Here is an 18,853-nt window from a genome sequence, read left to right as displayed (position 1 = left end):
GAGGGAGGAGAGAGAAAAATTGAGAGAGATTTTAAATAAATTAAACCCAAGGACTGATTTGCTGCCAAACCCCTGTCACCAGTGCATTCCTTCAGCTCTACTCTTTCATTTACAAAGTACTTTTTGCTGGGCGGGTGGTGGTGGTGCACGCCTTTTATCCCAGGACTCTAGAGGCAAAGGCAGGTGGATTTCTGTGAGTTTGAGGCAGCCTGGTCTACAAAACCAGTTTCAGGTTAGCCATGGCTCTTACATAGAGCAACCTTGTCTCTAAAAACCAGTAAAGAAAGAAAGAAAGAGAGAGAGAAAGAAAGAAAGAGAGAAAGAAAAAGAAAGAAGAAAGAAAAAGAAAGAAGAAAGAGAAAATCACTTTTATTATGTATTTCTTGTTGTTTAACAGTATTTTGATATTTGTATATTTGTCATCCCATACACAGCACTAATTTTAAGTGTGCAGTTTTTTGCTTTTTAGCTCAGTTATAGATCTGTGCAGCCATTACTGGAAGTGCTGGAGCATTATCATCCTCAGCAAACAGACAAGCGAACAAACTGCTTTGTGCCCTGTACCCTTGACCGTACCCAGCCACCTCGGTCTTCATCTTCTTACCCTTCCTTCTGAGTCATTCGGATCTATAGGATTTTTGTCTTATTTTTTGTTCATGTGAGGTTTTGATTTCTCTTGAATAAAAGTAAAGCATCTGTTGGTTTTGTGTTTTGTTTCTCTGTTTTAAGCGATGACTGATTTACTCAGATTAGCTTTATAGCTGGAAGATGACTGAATGACAGTGAACATCAGGGTTTGTTTGCCCATGTTCGTTAGTACTTTTTTTCCAGTTTCCCAGTGTTGGAGTTATTGGCCCTGCTTAGAGGCACTTGCCATATTATAATAGCTAAATTTCATTCTTTAATAAGAGACTCATGCTGAGAACAGATGGGTGTTGTCTGGTTATCTGCAAAATATTAGTGTTTCTTGGTGTATGTAACAAAGATTTTTATAATGCTAGCTTTCTTATGTTGATGATCTAGACATACTTTCTTTTGATTTTTAAAAGTTTCATGATTCTGATGATTTAATATTTTAGTAATTATAAAGATGAAATTTTTTTGCTGTGATAATTACAGCTTAAGGGATCTGGCTCATTTGTGGTGTTGAGGATGAGCCCAAGACTCTGTCAGGAGCACTCAGCCTCACGGTGGGTCTTAAGATGGTGCTTTTCTGCTTGCTCTTCGGCCCATGCTTTTTTTGGGGGAGTGGGATTTCAGAATTTTTTTTGTACAAGTTAACAGAGAATTTCTCTGGAAAGGGATCCATAGTTCAACTTGAAAACAAGAAATTCTTTACACTTTTCAGAGTAGGCATGCTTCAGTTAGTTTTTTCACATCTGAAGTATTAGTATGAAGATAGAATTGAGTCCATAATAATTATAGGCAACTAGAATTTATGTTCTGAGCTAACAGGTCATGGCCCTTAACATTTCTGTATTTGTATTTATTTTTGTGTTTAACAGTGGGTATTATGTCATTAATTATAGTTCAAAAGTTTCTATGTATAATATTGGTATAATTTCTTATTTTAAGAATTCTATAGGACTTTTTAGAAATCACTAATACATTGGGGCTGGAGAGATGGCTCAGTAGTTAAGAACACTGGGGGCTCTCCTGGAGGACCTGGGCTTGATTCCCAGCACCTATGGCAGCTCACAACCATCTGCTAATACAGTCCCAAGGATTCCAATGCCCTCATTTGGCCTCATGAGCATCAAGCATACATGTGGTACACATACATACATGGCAGGTAAAACACCCATACACATAAGAAAATAATAAAAAATTTAAAAGACAAAAAAAACCCAACCCTACTAGTTTAATGTTGTGGTTACTTCCCAGCTCAAGGGACTGGCTAGCCTTTCTCCTTGTGCTTGTTATTTCAGCCAGGACCATGGCATATCTTCCTGGTACTGTTTCCCTTGTTCCTTTGATGATGATTGTTTCTTTGTCAGTACTGCCTACCATTAGTCTAGTTTTAGTCTGTTGGTAAAGGGCAGACATTGCTCTCTAGAGCTCCATGGTTCAGTGTCAAGGTGCTTTAATGCCAGCATGTCTTCTTGCTTTTTCTGGGTGGCACCAGACCATGAGAGAGCCAGCCTCCTCCATGATCCCATTCGGCCTTTTTGAGGGTGACTCACACAGGAGTAGGAGTACCTTGGGTTAGGTCCTGTCCTGACTCTGAGACATTAAGCTTTTATCACACATTTGGAGAGGCTCAAAATAAAAGCAGAATGCCCACACTTTAATAATCATGCCTGATCTCTAGTGACCCATAATACCTTACAGAGACATTTGGAGCTCAACACCCATGACTGAGGTACCTTACAGAAATGACCATGGGACAGAAGTGACCAGACTCAAAAACAAGGCATAAAATTTACTACTCAGCAAGATAATGAGATGCGTGCCAGTTCACCCACATGTAGACAGATCTCAGATGACCCATAGTTAGGACAGCAAGCAGTTTCCCTCCAACAGCAATAAAAGAATTTCAATCACCTCATGGCTTGATAAACTCTCTTGCTTTTTGTCATTGTTTCTTTAAATTCTCTCTGTCTTTCCATGCACTTGGTGAATTCTTTGTAGTAATTGTGCCTCTACCTTCCGTAAGCCATTTTTTATGGCCAAGGGGCAGAGCATTCTAGCCTTCGAACCCTTTTTTTTCTGCTCATAGAGGCTGGAGAGGCTTAGTTTCTCAGCTGTTTCTTAGTAATGACTCGTTAGTGGCACAATTGAACTCCTCGGCTCCATTTAACAGGATGTATGCAATTTACTTATATAGCAGTTACTTGTTTTGTTGTTTTTCTACTTTGTTAGCGTGCAGGCAAAGGAGGTTATTTTTTCTAAAGTTTTGAGCATTAGGCTTACTTTAAATTTCTTTAATATAAATTCCCAAGAATAGTTTGAAACAGCAGAGCTTCGACACTTAAGGTAGCAGGCGAGTGTGAGATAGCCACCGCCCTGGCTTTCTCTCTCTTGGGTCCGTGGAAATTGCGTGCCCTCCAGTACTTGAGCAGTCGGTCGCCTCCTGCGGGCGGCAACAGCTGAGGTGGCACGTCCTCCTTGAATGAGACAGTACACTTGGGTCTGTGTCATCTCTTGTTTTCTTTGTTCTCATTGTTTTTACTCATTTTAAAAATGTTTCCAGAATTATACTTAATTGCTGGAAACGTTGATTTCTCTTGAGTGACAAACCAATTAAGTGTGTATGACACCAGGCAACAAAGACACTTAGGATTCTCTGCTTATCCTGCCTCTGGGAAAAAAATCCATTATTCATCATCTTATTGTTTTTAAATACTGAGGTAAAATTTTCAATACAATAGGAAAATTGCTTTGGAGAGGGAACAAATTGCTTGCCAGTTCAAAGGCTGCATTACAGGACTTGGTATTGCTCAGAGTGAGCTTCCGGAGCCCATCACACTGCTCTTCCAGCATTCAGATTGGTAAGAATGCGACTCTTGCAACGTGATCATTGAGAGAAACTTAATGAAAAAATACCCTAAAAACTCTTATGTATATTAGCTGGTGTTTTGAATTTTGATTGTAGTTTGAATAAATATTCATTTTTCTAGTTTATTTAGAAAGTTTGTTGAAAGATAGAATCTTATGCAGAAAAGAAAAAAAAAACGGACCATTTCAGGGAAAATACTTGCTTCAAGCTCCATTGTGCCCTCGCCATCGCCTACAATGTAATTTGTAGAAGGTAATATGGAGCCCCTAAGATGAGCTGTCAGTTTGATTGGTAGAGAGGATGTTTAAAGTGGCAGAAAATAGGTGCCATTTCTTTCGGTGTACTTACGCTTCACAGAGGTCTTCCATGTCATCACCCTGGGTGGCAATGAGGGCAGGGGAGCTGTAACCCTGCACTGTTGCCTGTAGCCTCAGGAGTTCCTTGTAGAGACCTCTGTCGCCCAGTCGGATGCTCGACTGCTGCAGAAAAGAATTTCAGGCCAAGTTAGCAGGAAGTAGCGTCAGACTTGAGGTTTGAATACAGATTTAAGCTCGGCATTTAGAACATAGGACAGGTCTAAGAAGAGCTCCAGGCATGTACGAGGTAGAGGCAGACTGGTCTCTTGAGTTTCAGGCCAACCTGGCCTATATAGTGAGGCGCTGTCAAAGAAAAGAAAAAAAAAGTAAAATAGTTTTGGGCCAATGAGAGGGTTCTTTAGGTTAAGTTCTTGCTTTGTAAGCTGAGGAGATGGGAGGAAAACCAGTTCCTAAAAAGGGTCCTTCTGACCTGCACATGTGCACAGACATGTGTGTAATATTAAATAAGAAATCAAGAAGGCAGTATTACATATCCAGAAGTGTGCATGGCTTCTCAAAACTTTGAAGTTTCTCACTAAAAGCTATTCACATGATTTTGTGGCTTTTGAAATTATAGTACTGTAAGAATCTAAAAGATTTAGTAAAGAGTAAGTTTTGGTAAACTTATCTAAGGCATCTTTATTGAGGAAATGAGATCGTGGGTTGGGGGTATGGCTTAGTTGGTTAGAGTGTTTGCTTGCCTCTCATGAAACTGAACATAGTGAACTGGAGGCCAGTTTGGGCTACATGAGACAGTGTCTTAAAAACATCACCCTAACCCGTCTAAAATCCCAAACAAGAGTGAGATCATAAGGTGGCTTCTGAGGTGTATTGATCATCTATAGACTCATAAGCATAGGTCACAGAGGGCTAAGGAATACTCTTATTTATAGGCAGGTCATAAGGAAACCAAGACATGTTTTTACTGATGACATGGTTCATAATCTGGTTTGGGAGACCCTCTTGATTGCCAGTCTGCAAGGGTTAGGAGCCCCTTTCCTTTCTCATGATTCTTTAGTTTTTCCCTGTTTTTTTTCCCCTCCTGTACCAGCAATATGATAATCCATTTTGGATGTGTGTGTGTTATTTTACATGTATGAATACTTTTGTCTGCACGTATGTATGCAAGTACCATGTGTGTCTTGGTGCCTATAAAAGCCAGAAGAGGGTGTCAGATTTCCTGGAACTGGAGTTATGGACAGTTGTGAGCTACCATGTGAGTGCTGGGAAACTGAACTTGGGTCCTCTGCAAGAGCAGCAAGTGCTCTTAACCACTGAGCTATCACTTCAGCCTTCCGCTGTGTATTTGGTCATGGGTATTAAAACCTTTTCTATTTCCTTGGCTTCTCTTTCAAACAGCCAGTGTAGTTCTGGTTACCTTTGCAGATCAATTTCTGCACATTTAGGAGGTTTTGTTTTTTCTTGTTTTTATTGGATTATTAGATTTTATTAGTGATTTAAGCCTTTTAAGTAACAGTGTCCTTTTTAGTCCTGGCTGATTAAGAAACTGTTCTGGGGGGCTGGAGAGAGAGGATGCACCTGAATTCAGTTTGCAGCACATGTTGGGCAGCTGACCACCCTGTGTAACTCTAGCTCCAAGGGCTCTGATGCCCACTCCTGGCCTCCCACACTTGTGCCACAGTCACACACATATACACATGAATAAAAATTAATCTGTAAAAAGTATTTTAGTTGTCTTAGTACAGCTATTTAGCTTTCTTTTGAGTAGTCTTCATGTTAGGTCTTTTTTACTGTTTTTTAATTTTTCAACACTACATATTCCTGTATTTAAGGTTCTTCCTTGAGGAAGTGATTTTTGTACTCCAGAAGTTTTTTGGCACTACACAAAGACATTATTAGGGCATTTTTATTGTCTCCACAAGGGGTGATGCTGCTGGTATTTAGGACCTAGAACTAGGGATGCTCTAGAACATTCTGTATGCACAGAACAACACTTCACAGTAAGGATATGTGGTCACAATGTAAATTATGCCCCTGTTGAGAAGCCCCACTCTGAGGGTTGCAGTAGCCATCATTAACTTGACAGGCGTCCTCGAACAGTGTCTGCTAATCCCTCGTGTAAAACTAGAGGACCTCTGTCCTTCTTAGTCTGCTTCTACCAGTTGTCTTCGCGTTTTGACGTTGGAAATTTAACTACACAGTGCTGCCATTTTTACATTTAGTCCTGCATATTCCTAAAGAACTTCTCTTGTTGTTCTTGGTTTTATAGTTCTCATTTTCCTTTGGATACTGTTTTTATCTTGGAACTTTGCTTAGCGTTCTTATAGGGTGGAGCTGCAGACAAAAATGTTGTCTTGGCTTTCCTTTATCTGAGAATGTTTTGTTTTGTTGGAATAGCATTCTATCTGGCATGAACTAAAGTTTCCAGAAAAAAATGTAAAGGCACACCTGTTGAAGAAGCTGTGAAACTGGATGACTGACAAGAATGCAGTGGCTGCAGAGGGGCAGAGCGCTGAGCACCCCACATTATCCTGGACTCTTTGTTCCTTTAGGAACGGTTTACTTCACCTTGTGGGTCCCACCTAATACTCTGTAACGTTTTAAAATTAGTGTTTTCAAACAGTTTGGAAGATTCTTCTACTCCTCTGTCCTCCGTTCATTCCCTTCTACTTAGTCTTTTCCCACTTTGATGTCTCCTGTTACTCTCTTCCCCTCCTCAACACCTTTTCCTCCTCTTGCGGTCCACCTTCTAGCAGTATAGCCTCCATACTGCATCCGCTTACATAGAGAACATGCAGTTTTTATCTGAGCTGTCTCGTGCTATAATACTTTCCATTCCATGCATTTTTCTTGCCAGTTTTCTTTTTCTTTTGCAGCTGAAATAAATTCTACTGTAGTATACATGTGTTACGAGGAGAGGTGGCTTGTTTGTCCTGGCCGCCGGCTAGCTTACACCTGAAATAATCACACAGAAACTTTATTCATTAAAACACTGCTTGGCCTATTAGCTCTAGTTCTTATTGGCTAATTCTTACATCTTAATTTAACCCATTTCTATTAATCTGTGTATCTCCATGTGCCAGTGGTTTACTGGGAAAGATACAGCATGTCTGACTCTGGCAGCTCTATGGCGGCTCTCTGACTCTGCCTTCTTCCTCCCAGCATTCCGTTTAATTTTCCCCGCCTACCTAAGTTCTACCCTATCAACTAGGTCAACTAGGTCAAGGGAGTTTCTTTATTCATTAACCAATGAAAGCAACACACAAACAGAAAGACCTCCTACACCATATATGCACAGTGATTTCTGTAATAGCTGAATGAGTTTTCACTCCTCCAGCCATGAGTACAGTTTCCTGCACTGTCCCACATCCTTCACAGCATTTGTTGTACCTTTTCTTGTGTCATCCTGACTGCAGGGAGATGAGATTGTGAAGTAATTTTGAGTGGCTAACATTTAAATATATACAGGGCATTATGTGTCTGTTTTTGAGGATGATGTGTTCATTTTGTAAGCTTATTTGTCAACTGTCAGCTCTCTCTCTCTCTCTCTCTCTCTCTCTCTCTCTCTCTCTCTCTCTCTCTTTCTCTCTCTTTCTCTGTATGTGTGTGTGTCATTTCTTTATATAGCCTAGACAACCCTGTCTGTACTGGAGCTGGAAAGTGAGCTCATCCTCTAGTCTGTGTTCACTTCTATTGTTTTTCTTTGCTGAGCAGAAACTTTTAAGGTTTCATCTTCTCACTATTCTTGAGGCTGTTTCCCTTGTTATTGGAAACAGTTCAGAGAGTACTTGCCTATATCTATATATTGAATTATATTTACTGTTCCCTAACTTGTATCAAGTTTTTTTTGTTGTTGTTCTTTTGCAAAGGGAATTTATATCATTATGTAGTAGTTTGTTTGCTTTTAACAATGGTTTGCCTCAGGTGAAGGTAACTTAGTTTTGAGAAAAACAGAAGATGATGTCTTAGTTATTTTTCTTTTTCCCTGAAGAGAGAGACAGCATGACCAAGGCAGCTTATAAAAGCTTGATTATGGTTTCAGAGAGTGAGTCCATTTGTCTGTGGTCATCATGGCAAGGAGTACAGCAGTCAGGCAGGCGTGGTGCTGGAGCAGTAGCTGAGAGCTTATGTCTGATCTGCAGGTTGGAGGGAGGGAGGGATGGAAGGAGGGCAGGAGAGAGATTGATTGGGTCTGGAATGGTCTTTTGAAACCTCAGAGCACACTCCCAGTGACACATCTCATCCAACAAGGCCATACCTCCTAACCTTTCCCAAACAGTTCAACCAGAAAGGGACAAAACATTCAAACATGAGCCTTTGGAGGCCATTCACATTCAAACCACCACAGGGGATTTATAAAATTTAGCCTGATACTATTCTAGAAACATACAGTAACAAGACTGCTTAGCTCTCTGTTTTCCCTTTAGGTACCAGCTGGAGGATGAATCTGCCCATTTGGATGAAATGCCACTGATGATGTCTGAAGAAGGCTTTGAGAATGATGAAAGTGATTACCACACTTTACCCCGAGCTAGGATAACACGGAGAAAAAGAGGACTGGAGTGGTTTGTGTGTGGTGGATGGAAATTCCTCTGTACCAGGTTCGTCTTCTGTTACTACCTGATTAGTGTGTACATGAAGAATATGGATAGACATTTAGTGGCTAGAGTGTTTGTAAGCTGTGTCAATCTATGTTGGTATGAAAGCCAAAGAAAATGCACCATTATGGAGTGTTTTGACAACATTGTCCACATCAGAGCAAGTGGGTCTGAAAGGGAAAACATAATTCTATGGTGATAATGCCAGATATTCCTCAATGTGGCTGTAGGATAGGGCCAGTTCAGGCGCCCTCTCCTCAGCTGCCCAAGGAACAAGCTGGGCACATCTCCTTGGACACCTGGGAACCCCTCTAGAGTCACGTCTCTTGCCAACCCTAAAATGGCTCCCTTAATAAGATATCTACTTCCCTGCTCCCATATCCACCCTTCCTCCATCCCAAGCATCCCATTCCCCCAAGATCTCCCCATCCTCCCCTTCTCCCTTTTCTCCCCCCCTCCCCTTAATATTCTTATTCTTAAAAAAAAAAGGATTTTCTTATGCAGTCACCCTCCGGTAACCAAATTAATGAAATTTACCATTATTACAATACTTTGTATATTTTTAAGCCCATATTCAATGCCGTCTATTTTTGAGCAGTGTTCTTTATGGTCCATTTCCCTCAATCCTTGGGATCCTTGTGTAGCATCTAGGTGGTATGCCTTTCTACTCTTGATTTTATCTGGGCCAGTTATTTAGTGTTTATCTTCTGTCTCTAGGCATTTTGAAGAAAGCAGGTGAGTTATTATGCAGAATGCTTAAAATCTTGGTTTGTCCAATGTGTGTTATTTTGAGGCTTCTGGCTGGCCGTCTGGAAATCACTCTGAGGCCCAGACTTGCCTTCGGCTTGAGGCAGTCCTTTGTGCTCAGCCTCCTGAGTGCTGAACTTGCAGGCATGAGACACTGCTCAGCTCTCTGATTTCCTCTGTTGTTGTTATTTTTTGGGGCAGGGTCTTTTGTTTCTTAGGCTGGCTTCCCACTCACTGTGTAGCCAAGGATAGGCTTCCATTTCTGATCTTTCTCCTTCCATATCTTAAATGCTGCCATTGCAGGCCTGTACTACCACACTTAGATTTAACAGTGGTAGGCATCTGTCTTAGGGTTTCTGTTGCTGTGAAGAGGTACCATGACTATGAGAACTCTTGTAAAGGAAAGCATTTAATTGGGTGGCTCAGAGCTTTAGTCCATTATTATCATGGTGGGGCATGACGGTACGCAGACATACTTGGTGCTGGAGAAGTAGCTGAGAGTCCTGCATCTTGACCTCACAGGCAACAGAAAGTGAACTAAGTGTCACATTGAGTGATACTTGAGCAAAGGAGATCTTAAAGCCTACCCCTATAGTGACACATTTTCTCCAACAAGGCCACACTTACTCCAGCCAATCCACACCTCCCAATAGTGCCACTCCCTATAAGATTTTGGGAACCAATTACATTCAAAAGACCACAGCATCTAATTCCAGGCTTTGTGCAAGTCCTCAACCAACTTAGCTATGTTCTCAGCCTCCTCTGTATCATTATGTCTAGGTTGACTGATATTCTCCGTGCAATATTGTATAAGTGGTGCTTTGTTCCTCTCAGGGTGTTTGATTCTTGTTTTGTTAATTTTTGGTTCTCTTTTAATTGTTTTGTTTTGTTTTCTCTTACAATGATGTTAGTTTTTCTGATGGTCATTCAAAAAGTGAGTTGTTCAGTTTCCATGAGTTTTTATGGCTTCTGTTGTTTCTTTTATGTTTAGCCAGCTTTAGTCTATGGTAGTCAGATAGGATGTGAGGGGTTATTTCGATCTTTTTTTTTTTTTAATTTTAATCCTTTGTTGAGATCTGCTTTGTGTTCAAGTATGTAGTCAACTTTGGATAAAGTATCATGAACTGCTAAGAGTAGTTTTTTCTTCTGCGTTTGGGTGAAATGTTCTATAAATATTTGCTTGGTTCATTTAATTTATGATGTCATTTAGCTCTAGCATTTCTCTGTTTAAATTTTGTCTGAATGGCAAGAGCGAGGTATCGAAGTCACCCACTATCACTGTGTGAAGGTCAATGTGTGATTTTTTAAATGTAATAGAGTTTCTTCTATGAACTTGGGTGCCCTGTGTTTGGTGCATAGATGTTTTGAATTGCAATATCCTCTGGTGGACTTTTTTCTTTGATGAGTAGTGTAGTGTCTTTCCCTATCTCTTTTTATGAGTTTTGGTTTGAAGTCTATTTTGTCAGACATTAAAATAGCTGTAACCTGCTTAGCTTCTTCAGTCCAGTTGCATGCAATATCTTTTTCTGTCCTTTTACTTTGAGATGATGTCTGTTCTTGATAGTAAGGTATGCTTTCTGGATTCAGCAGAAGGATGGATCTTGTTTTCTAAACCAGTCTGTTAGTTTGTCCTTTTTTTGTGGAGGTTGAGACTCTTGATATTGAGAATTATCAATGACGAATATTTATTAATTCTTACTATTTTGTTATGGTGTCCCCCACAACTCCCTTGGTTTACTAGTCTGAGATTATTTTTGTATTTTTTTGATTATAGTTAACCTCTTCAGACTGAAGTTTTCCTTCTGGCATGCTCTGTAGAACTGGATTGCTAGATAGATGCTGTTTGAATTTGATTTTATCTTGGAATATTTTTCTTACTCCATCTATTGTGATTGATAGTTTTGCTGGGTATAGTAGTCTGGGCTGGCATTTGTGGTCTTTCAGAGTTTGTAGAACATCCATCTAAGCCCTTCTGGCTTTCGGAGTCTTCCGAACACTTCATTATTCAAAAGGGTCTTCCCCTGTTACTTAGTCTTTTCTTTTTTGCAACTTTTAATATTCTTTCACTATTCTGTATGTTTATTGTTTTGATTACTATGTACCAGGGGGAATTTCTTTTTTGGTCCAATCTATTTTGTATTTTGTATGCTTCTTGTACCTTAAGAGGTAGGAGGTTTTATTTGGGTTGGGGAAATTTTCTTCTATGATTTAATGAAAATCTTTTCTATGCCTTTGACCTGCGTTTCTTCTTTTATTCTATTATTTATAGATTTTTTTCATAGTGTCCCAGCTTTCCTGGATGTTTAATGCCTGTTTTTTTTTTTTATTTAGGTTTAACATTTTCTTTGACTACATCATCCATTTCTTCTACCTTGTCTTCAGTGCCTGAAATTCTCTCTTCCATGTCTTGTACTCTTGGTGAGGTTTACCGCTGAGGTTTTTGTTTGACTTCCTAAACTTTTCATTTCCAATTATATTTTAGTTTGGATTTTCTTTAGTCATTCTATTTCTTTAATTCTGCCTTCATGCCTTGAATTGTTTTTATTATTTTATTCAACTGTATTTTCAAGACTTCATTAAGGGATTCATTCATATCCTATTTAATGTCCATGAGTATATTAATAATTGTTTTTTGAAGTCCTTGTGCTTCAGTTATAATGCATTTCTCAGGCCTACTGTAGTGGGTTACTGGTTTCTGGTGGAGGCATGTTGTCTTGGCTCTTGATGTTTGTGTTTCTGCGTGGATTTCTAGACAGCTGGCGTTAGGATGATTGTGATTCTAGGTGTTGGATGTCTGGTATCTTTGTTGGACAGGTGTTCCATTCTAGGTGTTGATGTCTGGTATCATGTTTTTTGGGCAGGTGTTCCATTCTTTGGTTCTTGTTGCCTTCTCTGGGTTTTAGGAAAGCTATGAGTTCTTTGGTAGAAGGTGCTTCTGTAGGTTGGTGGAGGCAGAGAGGAGTAGGGATGGACTAGGAGAAAAGGCTGAGAGGGGCCTTGAGAAAGCCACACCAGGAGGTGCGGTCTCCTGGGGAAGCTACCCACATCAATAGGTGCTGCATCCAGGGATTTGATGGTGTTTGGGAATGAGAGGCTCCTCCAAGTAGGTTGCAGGAAGATAGAATATGTTTGGGGAGACAGAGATGAAAGTGCTGGAGGACCCTGGATCTGTACCAAGAGTCTCCAGCGAATGTGCATGAAGTTGAAGGAAGGGCACCTACAAGCAGGCTGCTACAGGCTGAGAGTGAGAGTAGAGAGATGAGATAGTGGGTAGGAAGGAGAGTCCCAGTCTGGTGTGGCCACTGGGGTTCCCAGGTAGACAGTGTTTCCAGCAATCAGTGCCTGACACAGGCAATGAGGATGGACTGAGAAGGTCTACAGCACTGCTTCTCAACCTTCCTAATGCTGTGACCCTTTAATACAGCTCCTCATGCGGTGGTAGCTCCCAACAATAAAATTACTTCATTGCTACTTCATAACTGTAATTTTGCTAATATTATGAAAATATGTGATAGGCAAGATAATTGACAGGTGACCGCTGTGGACTTCGCAGCTCACTGTGAAGAGCTGCTGGTCGATAGGAAGAGGCAAAGCTGGGTTGCACCAATGTTCAGTGTTGTCCCCCGGGTAGAACGAGAGGCACCTGCAAGCAGGCTGCTACAGTACTAGGGGTGATGTAGAGATAGAAGACAGGAAGGATAGTGAAAACTGCCTACCAAGTCATAGCCTGGTGTGGCCACTCTTGTGTTTTAATATAGTCTATTAGAGCCGGGCGATGGTGGCGCACGCCTTTAATCCCAGCACTCGGGAGGCAGAGGCAGGCGGATCTCTGTGAGTTCGAGACCAGCCTGGTCTACAGAGCTAGTTCCAGGACAGGCTCCAAAGCCACAGAGAAACCCTGTCTCGAAAAACCAAAAAAAAAAAATATATATAGTCTATTAGATTGTATCTTTTAAATAATAAGTTGAGGCCATTTGCATTTAAGGTTATTAAAGAGAAGGGGTTCTCTGTTTTCTATAAGTTTTAAAAGTGGTCTTCGGTTTTCTTGGACTATTGGCATTTCTTTTCATTTCCTTGCATTAGTTTTGTGGTCTTATGAAGTTGCTGTAGACATGGTTACTTCTTTCTTAAGTCTGGTTTATTTATATATAGTTCCATGGTCTTTCATCTTCCCCATTTAGATTATTGCCCTAAGAACTTTCTGGAGTTCTGGCTTGGTTGTCATGAATTGCCTCAACTGTGTTTCTCCCCACATCCCTTATTTCTCTGTCAGTGTTGAAAGGCAGCTTTGCAGGCTCCCTGTGTTGTACTTTAGAGCATGGAACATTTCAGTCTAAGCTCTTGTGACTTTTGTGCTTACTTGTCAGAAGTCTGATAATTCTAGTATTTCTTTCTTTGTTATGTGAGTCATTCTCTTTCTCATCTTGATATTAAGATTTTTCTTAACTTTGTATTTCTGACATCCTGACTAAATGTCATGGAGAATTTCTTCACTGGTTATGTCTGTTTGGTGTTCTATTACCTCATGTGTCTGGAAGCCTAGTTTCTGTAAATTCGGTAATTCTATTCCATTCAATTTTTCTTCAGTTTCATAAATTCTCAGGTTTAGCCTCTTGAATGCACCACGTACTACTTAGACGTAGCATTCTTGTTCCTTGTTTCTGTTTCCCCCCTTACATACATACATGGTATATATGCATGTATGTATGTATGTATGTATGTATGTATGTATGTATGTATGTATATCTGTATTTCTTTGTCCTCCCTTTCTGAAATTTGTTGGTCTTCTTGGTCTTGTCTGTTACTTATAGTATCTGTTGTGGTTTTTATCTCATTGGCCATCTCCTTTATTTCAGTTATCTCTGTTTTTCAGTGTTACTTATAGTATCTGTTGTGGTTTTTATGTCATTGGCCATCTCCTTTATTTCAGTTATCTCTGTTTTTCAGTGTTTCAGTCTTATTTCTCTCTTTTGAACTTCAGTTTCAATCTAATAATTGTTGTGTTTACTTTGGAGATTGTCTTGTAAAGGTCTTGAACAGATTTTCTTTAATTCATGCATGTTTGATAAGATAATTCTTTGAACAATAAGACTAAATTCTTTCTCAGATATTTCAGCTCTCCAATTTTGGATTTCCTTCTACAGGAGTTGGTCAGTTGGTGATGGGCTGGGTGGTGGTTATATCATATGTTTTGTGTTGATTTTGTCATGTTTTATGAGTCCTTTGGAGTGGGTTTGGTTTGACTTCCTTCAAACCCTTTGAGATATTCTCTTCTGTACAACGCTAATCTAGGGAGACTGATAAAACTTGGTATTGATTATGGTATAGATTGCTAACGTGGTCCTCTCTTGGCTATATACTAACAGGACCAAGGATGGGACTGAATACTTAACACCAAGGTGACCAGATTGAATGAAAACCTGGGTCACTATTTGGATTCTGTGCCCTTGATGGAGACAGAATAAAAAACTTTATGCCCAGTGAATCTGTCTATTCTCTGGGGATGATGGTTAGAACCACAGGTCCAAAGAAACCTCTGGGACCACAGCAGTATACACATTCTGGTTCCTGCAGTGACCACTGGAACCTCAGAGATGAGAAACTCATTCCCATAGTGATGTCAGAGATCACTGAAATCAATGTTCCAGACTCCCAGGGGACCCTGGGCATACTGGACCTGAAGCTTGGGCAATGCATTGACCTTTTGCGACCACTGGACTGAAGTCCTGGTTTCAGGGCACTCTTTGGTCCCACAGAAACTGGAGGTCTGAGTACTGGTTCTCTCTGGTTCCGAGGAAGACAGAGGCCTGAGCACTCTGCTTTAACATAGCGGTAAATACACTAGTAAACCAATGTTTTGATTTTTTTTAATCTTTTATGACTTTTGTTTTTAAATGGAATATATAGCTGTGTTTTAGTTTTTATTTGTAATATGGTTCTTTCTTCATGGAAGATATTAAGAATATATTTTAAAATGTTTATGTTAATACCAAAAGGACCCAGGTTTAAGGATAGTGAAACAGCTCAATAAAATCTAAAGATGTGTTTATAAATGAATACTTTATATGAATAAGTTGTGATCCCATGGGAAAAGCTAATAGAACCATCTAGAGTAGGTTGATAGTGGATATGGTGTTAATGCATGTCCCATTGTCTTGTGGAACGTGTAACCTGAGATCCTTACAATCCTGTGGTTTGGTTGGGGTCTCCTCTATAGAGAAATGGTAGAAATTAAACACTGTACTTAGAGAGTCCTTATATATTTAGCAATCAGCATGGACCTAATTCGTTATTCCTTATATATTTTCAGTTTTGAATGTTTGTTGCTTTGTTTTCTAAATGCCAAGCATTCTTGCATTCAGAATTTTTGTGGCTATTTATTTATGGTGGTTCTCATAGCAGATGGATAATATTAATTGCAGGAAGAAAATTTTAGTGACTATTTCAGTACAGTTAGCTTAGAACTAAGATTAGTGAGTTGTAGTGTTTTAATACATTATTGATTATTTATCCTGTGAGTGGTTAAGGCTCATTTTAAAATTACTTTTAGTATCCCTTACTCAGTACTTTATGACTGCAAACGGTTTTATTTTTTTATTTTATTTTTTTCAGATTTGTTGTTTGGCAGAATTTCTAACCTGAAGACTTAGATATTTCTTGCTGAAATGTTTATTATTGCTATTTTTTCAATTTGACTTTATGTCATGAGAGTGAATTCTGCTTCCTGTAGATGCAGTGTGGGACATTGATGTATTGATCTATCTCTTTCTTTGATCTGGGCTGATGATCTTTCTCACGAGATTTACATTTCACTCGTTATCAAAAATCACTTTGTCCCTAGAAAACTGGAGCCAGGAATGGCATTTCCATATGAAGGGAGGAGAAGGGGGATATCAGATGCTGGGCTTATTCCTGGTTCTAAATGGCTTTGAGTTAATCTGTAAAACATTTGGGGTGCAGAAGCATGGGAAAATGCTCATCTTGCAAGATAACATGAATACTATGTTGTTTTGGTCATGGTAACCAAAGATGCTTGCAGTTAGATAGAATAGTCTAAGTTGTGGGAAATAATGGGAAAGAACTGGTCTATTTTGAGAATTTCATTATGAATAAAATTCTAAAAGATTCTTGATATGTAAATATATTTTACTTAATGCTAGAAGATTGCTTTGATTGTAGAGGCATTTATGAAAAGCTGATCATAAAACATTTTAAGGAAAAGTATAGATTTATACAATGCCTTATGCTGTCAAATCTGAAAGTGTTCTCTTTATACTTATTTAGGATACATAGAAATATTATTAAGGAAATATTCAGTTACCTCTTCTAGAGGACTCTCCCCTCTGTTTTTTTTTTTGAGGTAGGGTTTCTCTGTGTATACCTGGCTTCCTGGAACTAACTCTGTAGACTAGGCTGTTCTCAAAATCGGAGATCTGCCTGCCTCTAGCCCCCTTCCCAAGTACTAGGATTAAAGGTGTGTGCCATCATTACCCTCAAGATTTCTCTTTTCTTGTCCCTCTTATTTTTCAGTGTTTTCTGATGTTTTACTTACATTACTTTGCCCTAAAAATTTTTCCCACAATTTAATTTTTTCCCTTAGTTCTACCAGTCAGTAAGGTTCACACATAGTTTTTTTGGTGGGATTAGGTATTTAGGATTTAGGGTTTCACAATATAGCACAAGCTGGCCTAGAACGTACTGTGTTGCACTGTTTGGTTTATACTTTGGTGTCAGTCTTCCTCCAAAGGACTAGGATTACAAGTGTAACTCATCATACCCAGCTATTAGAGGATATATATATATATATATATACATGTATGTATGTATAGTCATATGCCCTTTCCTCTGAGCACCAAAGTCACCTACCTTTTCTCTTTGACTGTCTTTGTGGTCTTTTTGTATGACCGAGTGGGATTTGTCAGGACACTTCCAACCCATCATGAGTAGATTTATTCAGTTCTGTGTAGTAGTATGGGACTTGATAGTTGCTCTCTAACAACTCTATAATTCTGTCTGTGTGCAATGATATAATTAGCAGTAACACGTTTCCTAAATTTGTAATGTAGTTTTCAAATGCTTAGTCTTATGTATTTACTGTTTTAACTTAGCTCTGTCTCTGTATATTTACATATCAGATTATTTGTTGAAGAACAAAGCTTTTTAACAGTGCAATTTTGAGGAACTACTGCTGCATTTTGAATGCTGAAAAGAAATGTGTTCATAAGTAGCTGTATTTGCTTGAGGTACCTAGTTGGTTTGTTTATGACAAGTGGTGTCCTGTAGGACTCACTGTAGTAGTAGGAGCATCTGATCTCTAATGTTCCATGGAAGCTGCTAACCGTGGTGGCTGTTGAACTCTTGAAGTATAGCTGAAGATCTGAGTTGTCGGGGCTGGAGAGATGGCTCAGAGGTTAAGAGCATTGCCTGCTCTTCCAAAGGTCCTGAGTTCAATTCCCAGCAACCACATAGTGGCTCACAGCCATCTGTAATGGGGTCTGGTACCCTCTTCTGGCCTGCAGGCATACACACAAACAGAATATTGTATACATAATAAATATTAAAAAAGATGTTCTGCTCTAAAAAAAAATCTGAGTTGTCATTTAAATTAATTAAAATTAAAATGCCCATTGGTGGCTACTGTATTCTGTATTGGATTGTCAGTATAGGTCTTCTTGGACCAGAGTCAGCATTCAAAAATTGTGACTTTGTAATAGGATGTTAAAAGGCATACGGTAATGACATTAGCATTAGATAATCGCCAAGGAATACAATCAGTTTTGACTCTAAACTTGTAGAATTAAATTAGACTTTTTTAAAAAGGCATACATCGTGTAGCTATATTTTTTGTTTCATGCAGTTGCTGTGATTGGCTGATAAATGTTTGTCAAAGGAAGAAAGAATTGAAAGCTCGAACAGTATGGCTTGGATGTCCAGAGAAGTGTGAAGAAAAACATCCTAGGAATTCTATAAAAAATCAGAAATACAATGTATTCACCTTTATACCTGGGGTAAGATGATTACATCTTCAATGTCAGTTGTATGTCTGAGCTTGCTACCTTTCTTTGCTTTCTGCCGATACATGGAGAGACTGCTGGCTGATGTCACTCTGTCCACGCCAGCATCTTCCCATTTCACACCCACCTTTCCATTTCAAATGATGACTTAAGACTTTTGGGTTTTTTTTGCATTTTCCTAGCTCTGTCTACTTTTAAAAAATGCACAGTTTGGTTCTTGCTTTCAGTTCTTGATAAACATTTATGTTATAGGAATACAAAAGAATAGAAATACTAAAGAAAACGTAAATGATCAGGAAGCACATAATTTTGGGGACACTTGAAATTTGTTTGGAATGAAAAGTAGAATGTAGTGTTGAAGTCTGCCAAGGAATTTATAAAGGAAGTACACAATTTGTTCATATAAACAAAGTATTTCTATGTATGTATTTATAGATGCCCTTTCTATATTCAAGCTATTATTCTCAGGCCTCGTTACATTGTTAACTCATTAGTTATTGGTAGTTGAATATATTGTTAAATTTAAAATCTGAAGTTTAAATATCTTAATCCTTTTTGTTATTAATTCTTTTGATTACATTATAAAACTAGTTTTATCATGAATTTGGAATAGTGGATTGATTTCTGCTTTATATCAGTTCCTTTTTTTAATCTTTTCTTATTTATTTATTTATTTAT

The 18,853-nt window shown here is 39.0% G+C and overlaps 1 protein-coding gene across 2 annotated transcripts in view; it reads left to right on the top strand.

Annotated features, from left to right (window-relative positions):
- Positions 1-18,853, top strand: part of Atp9b (ATPase phospholipid transporting 9B (putative)) — a 204,261-nt gene that overhangs the window by 5,157 nt on the left and 180,251 nt on the right. For both annotated transcript variants that reach the window (XM_005356314.3, XM_005356312.3), the window contains exons 2-3: positions 8,244-8,417; positions 18,019-18,169. In XM_005356314.3, the coding sequence (XP_005356371.1) occupies positions 8,244-8,417; positions 18,019-18,169 (325 nt within the window). The remainder of the gene's footprint in view (positions 1-8,243; positions 8,418-18,018; positions 18,170-18,853) is intronic.

Source organism: Microtus ochrogaster, chromosome 18 (genome assembly GCF_000317375.1).
Source record: "Microtus ochrogaster isolate Prairie Vole_2 chromosome 18, MicOch1.0, whole genome shotgun sequence".
Classification (NCBI taxonomy): Eukaryota; Metazoa; Chordata; class Mammalia; order Rodentia; family Cricetidae; genus Microtus; species Microtus ochrogaster.
Note: the sequence above shows the minus strand (reverse complement) of the source record. Positions and strands in the feature narration are given on the sequence as shown.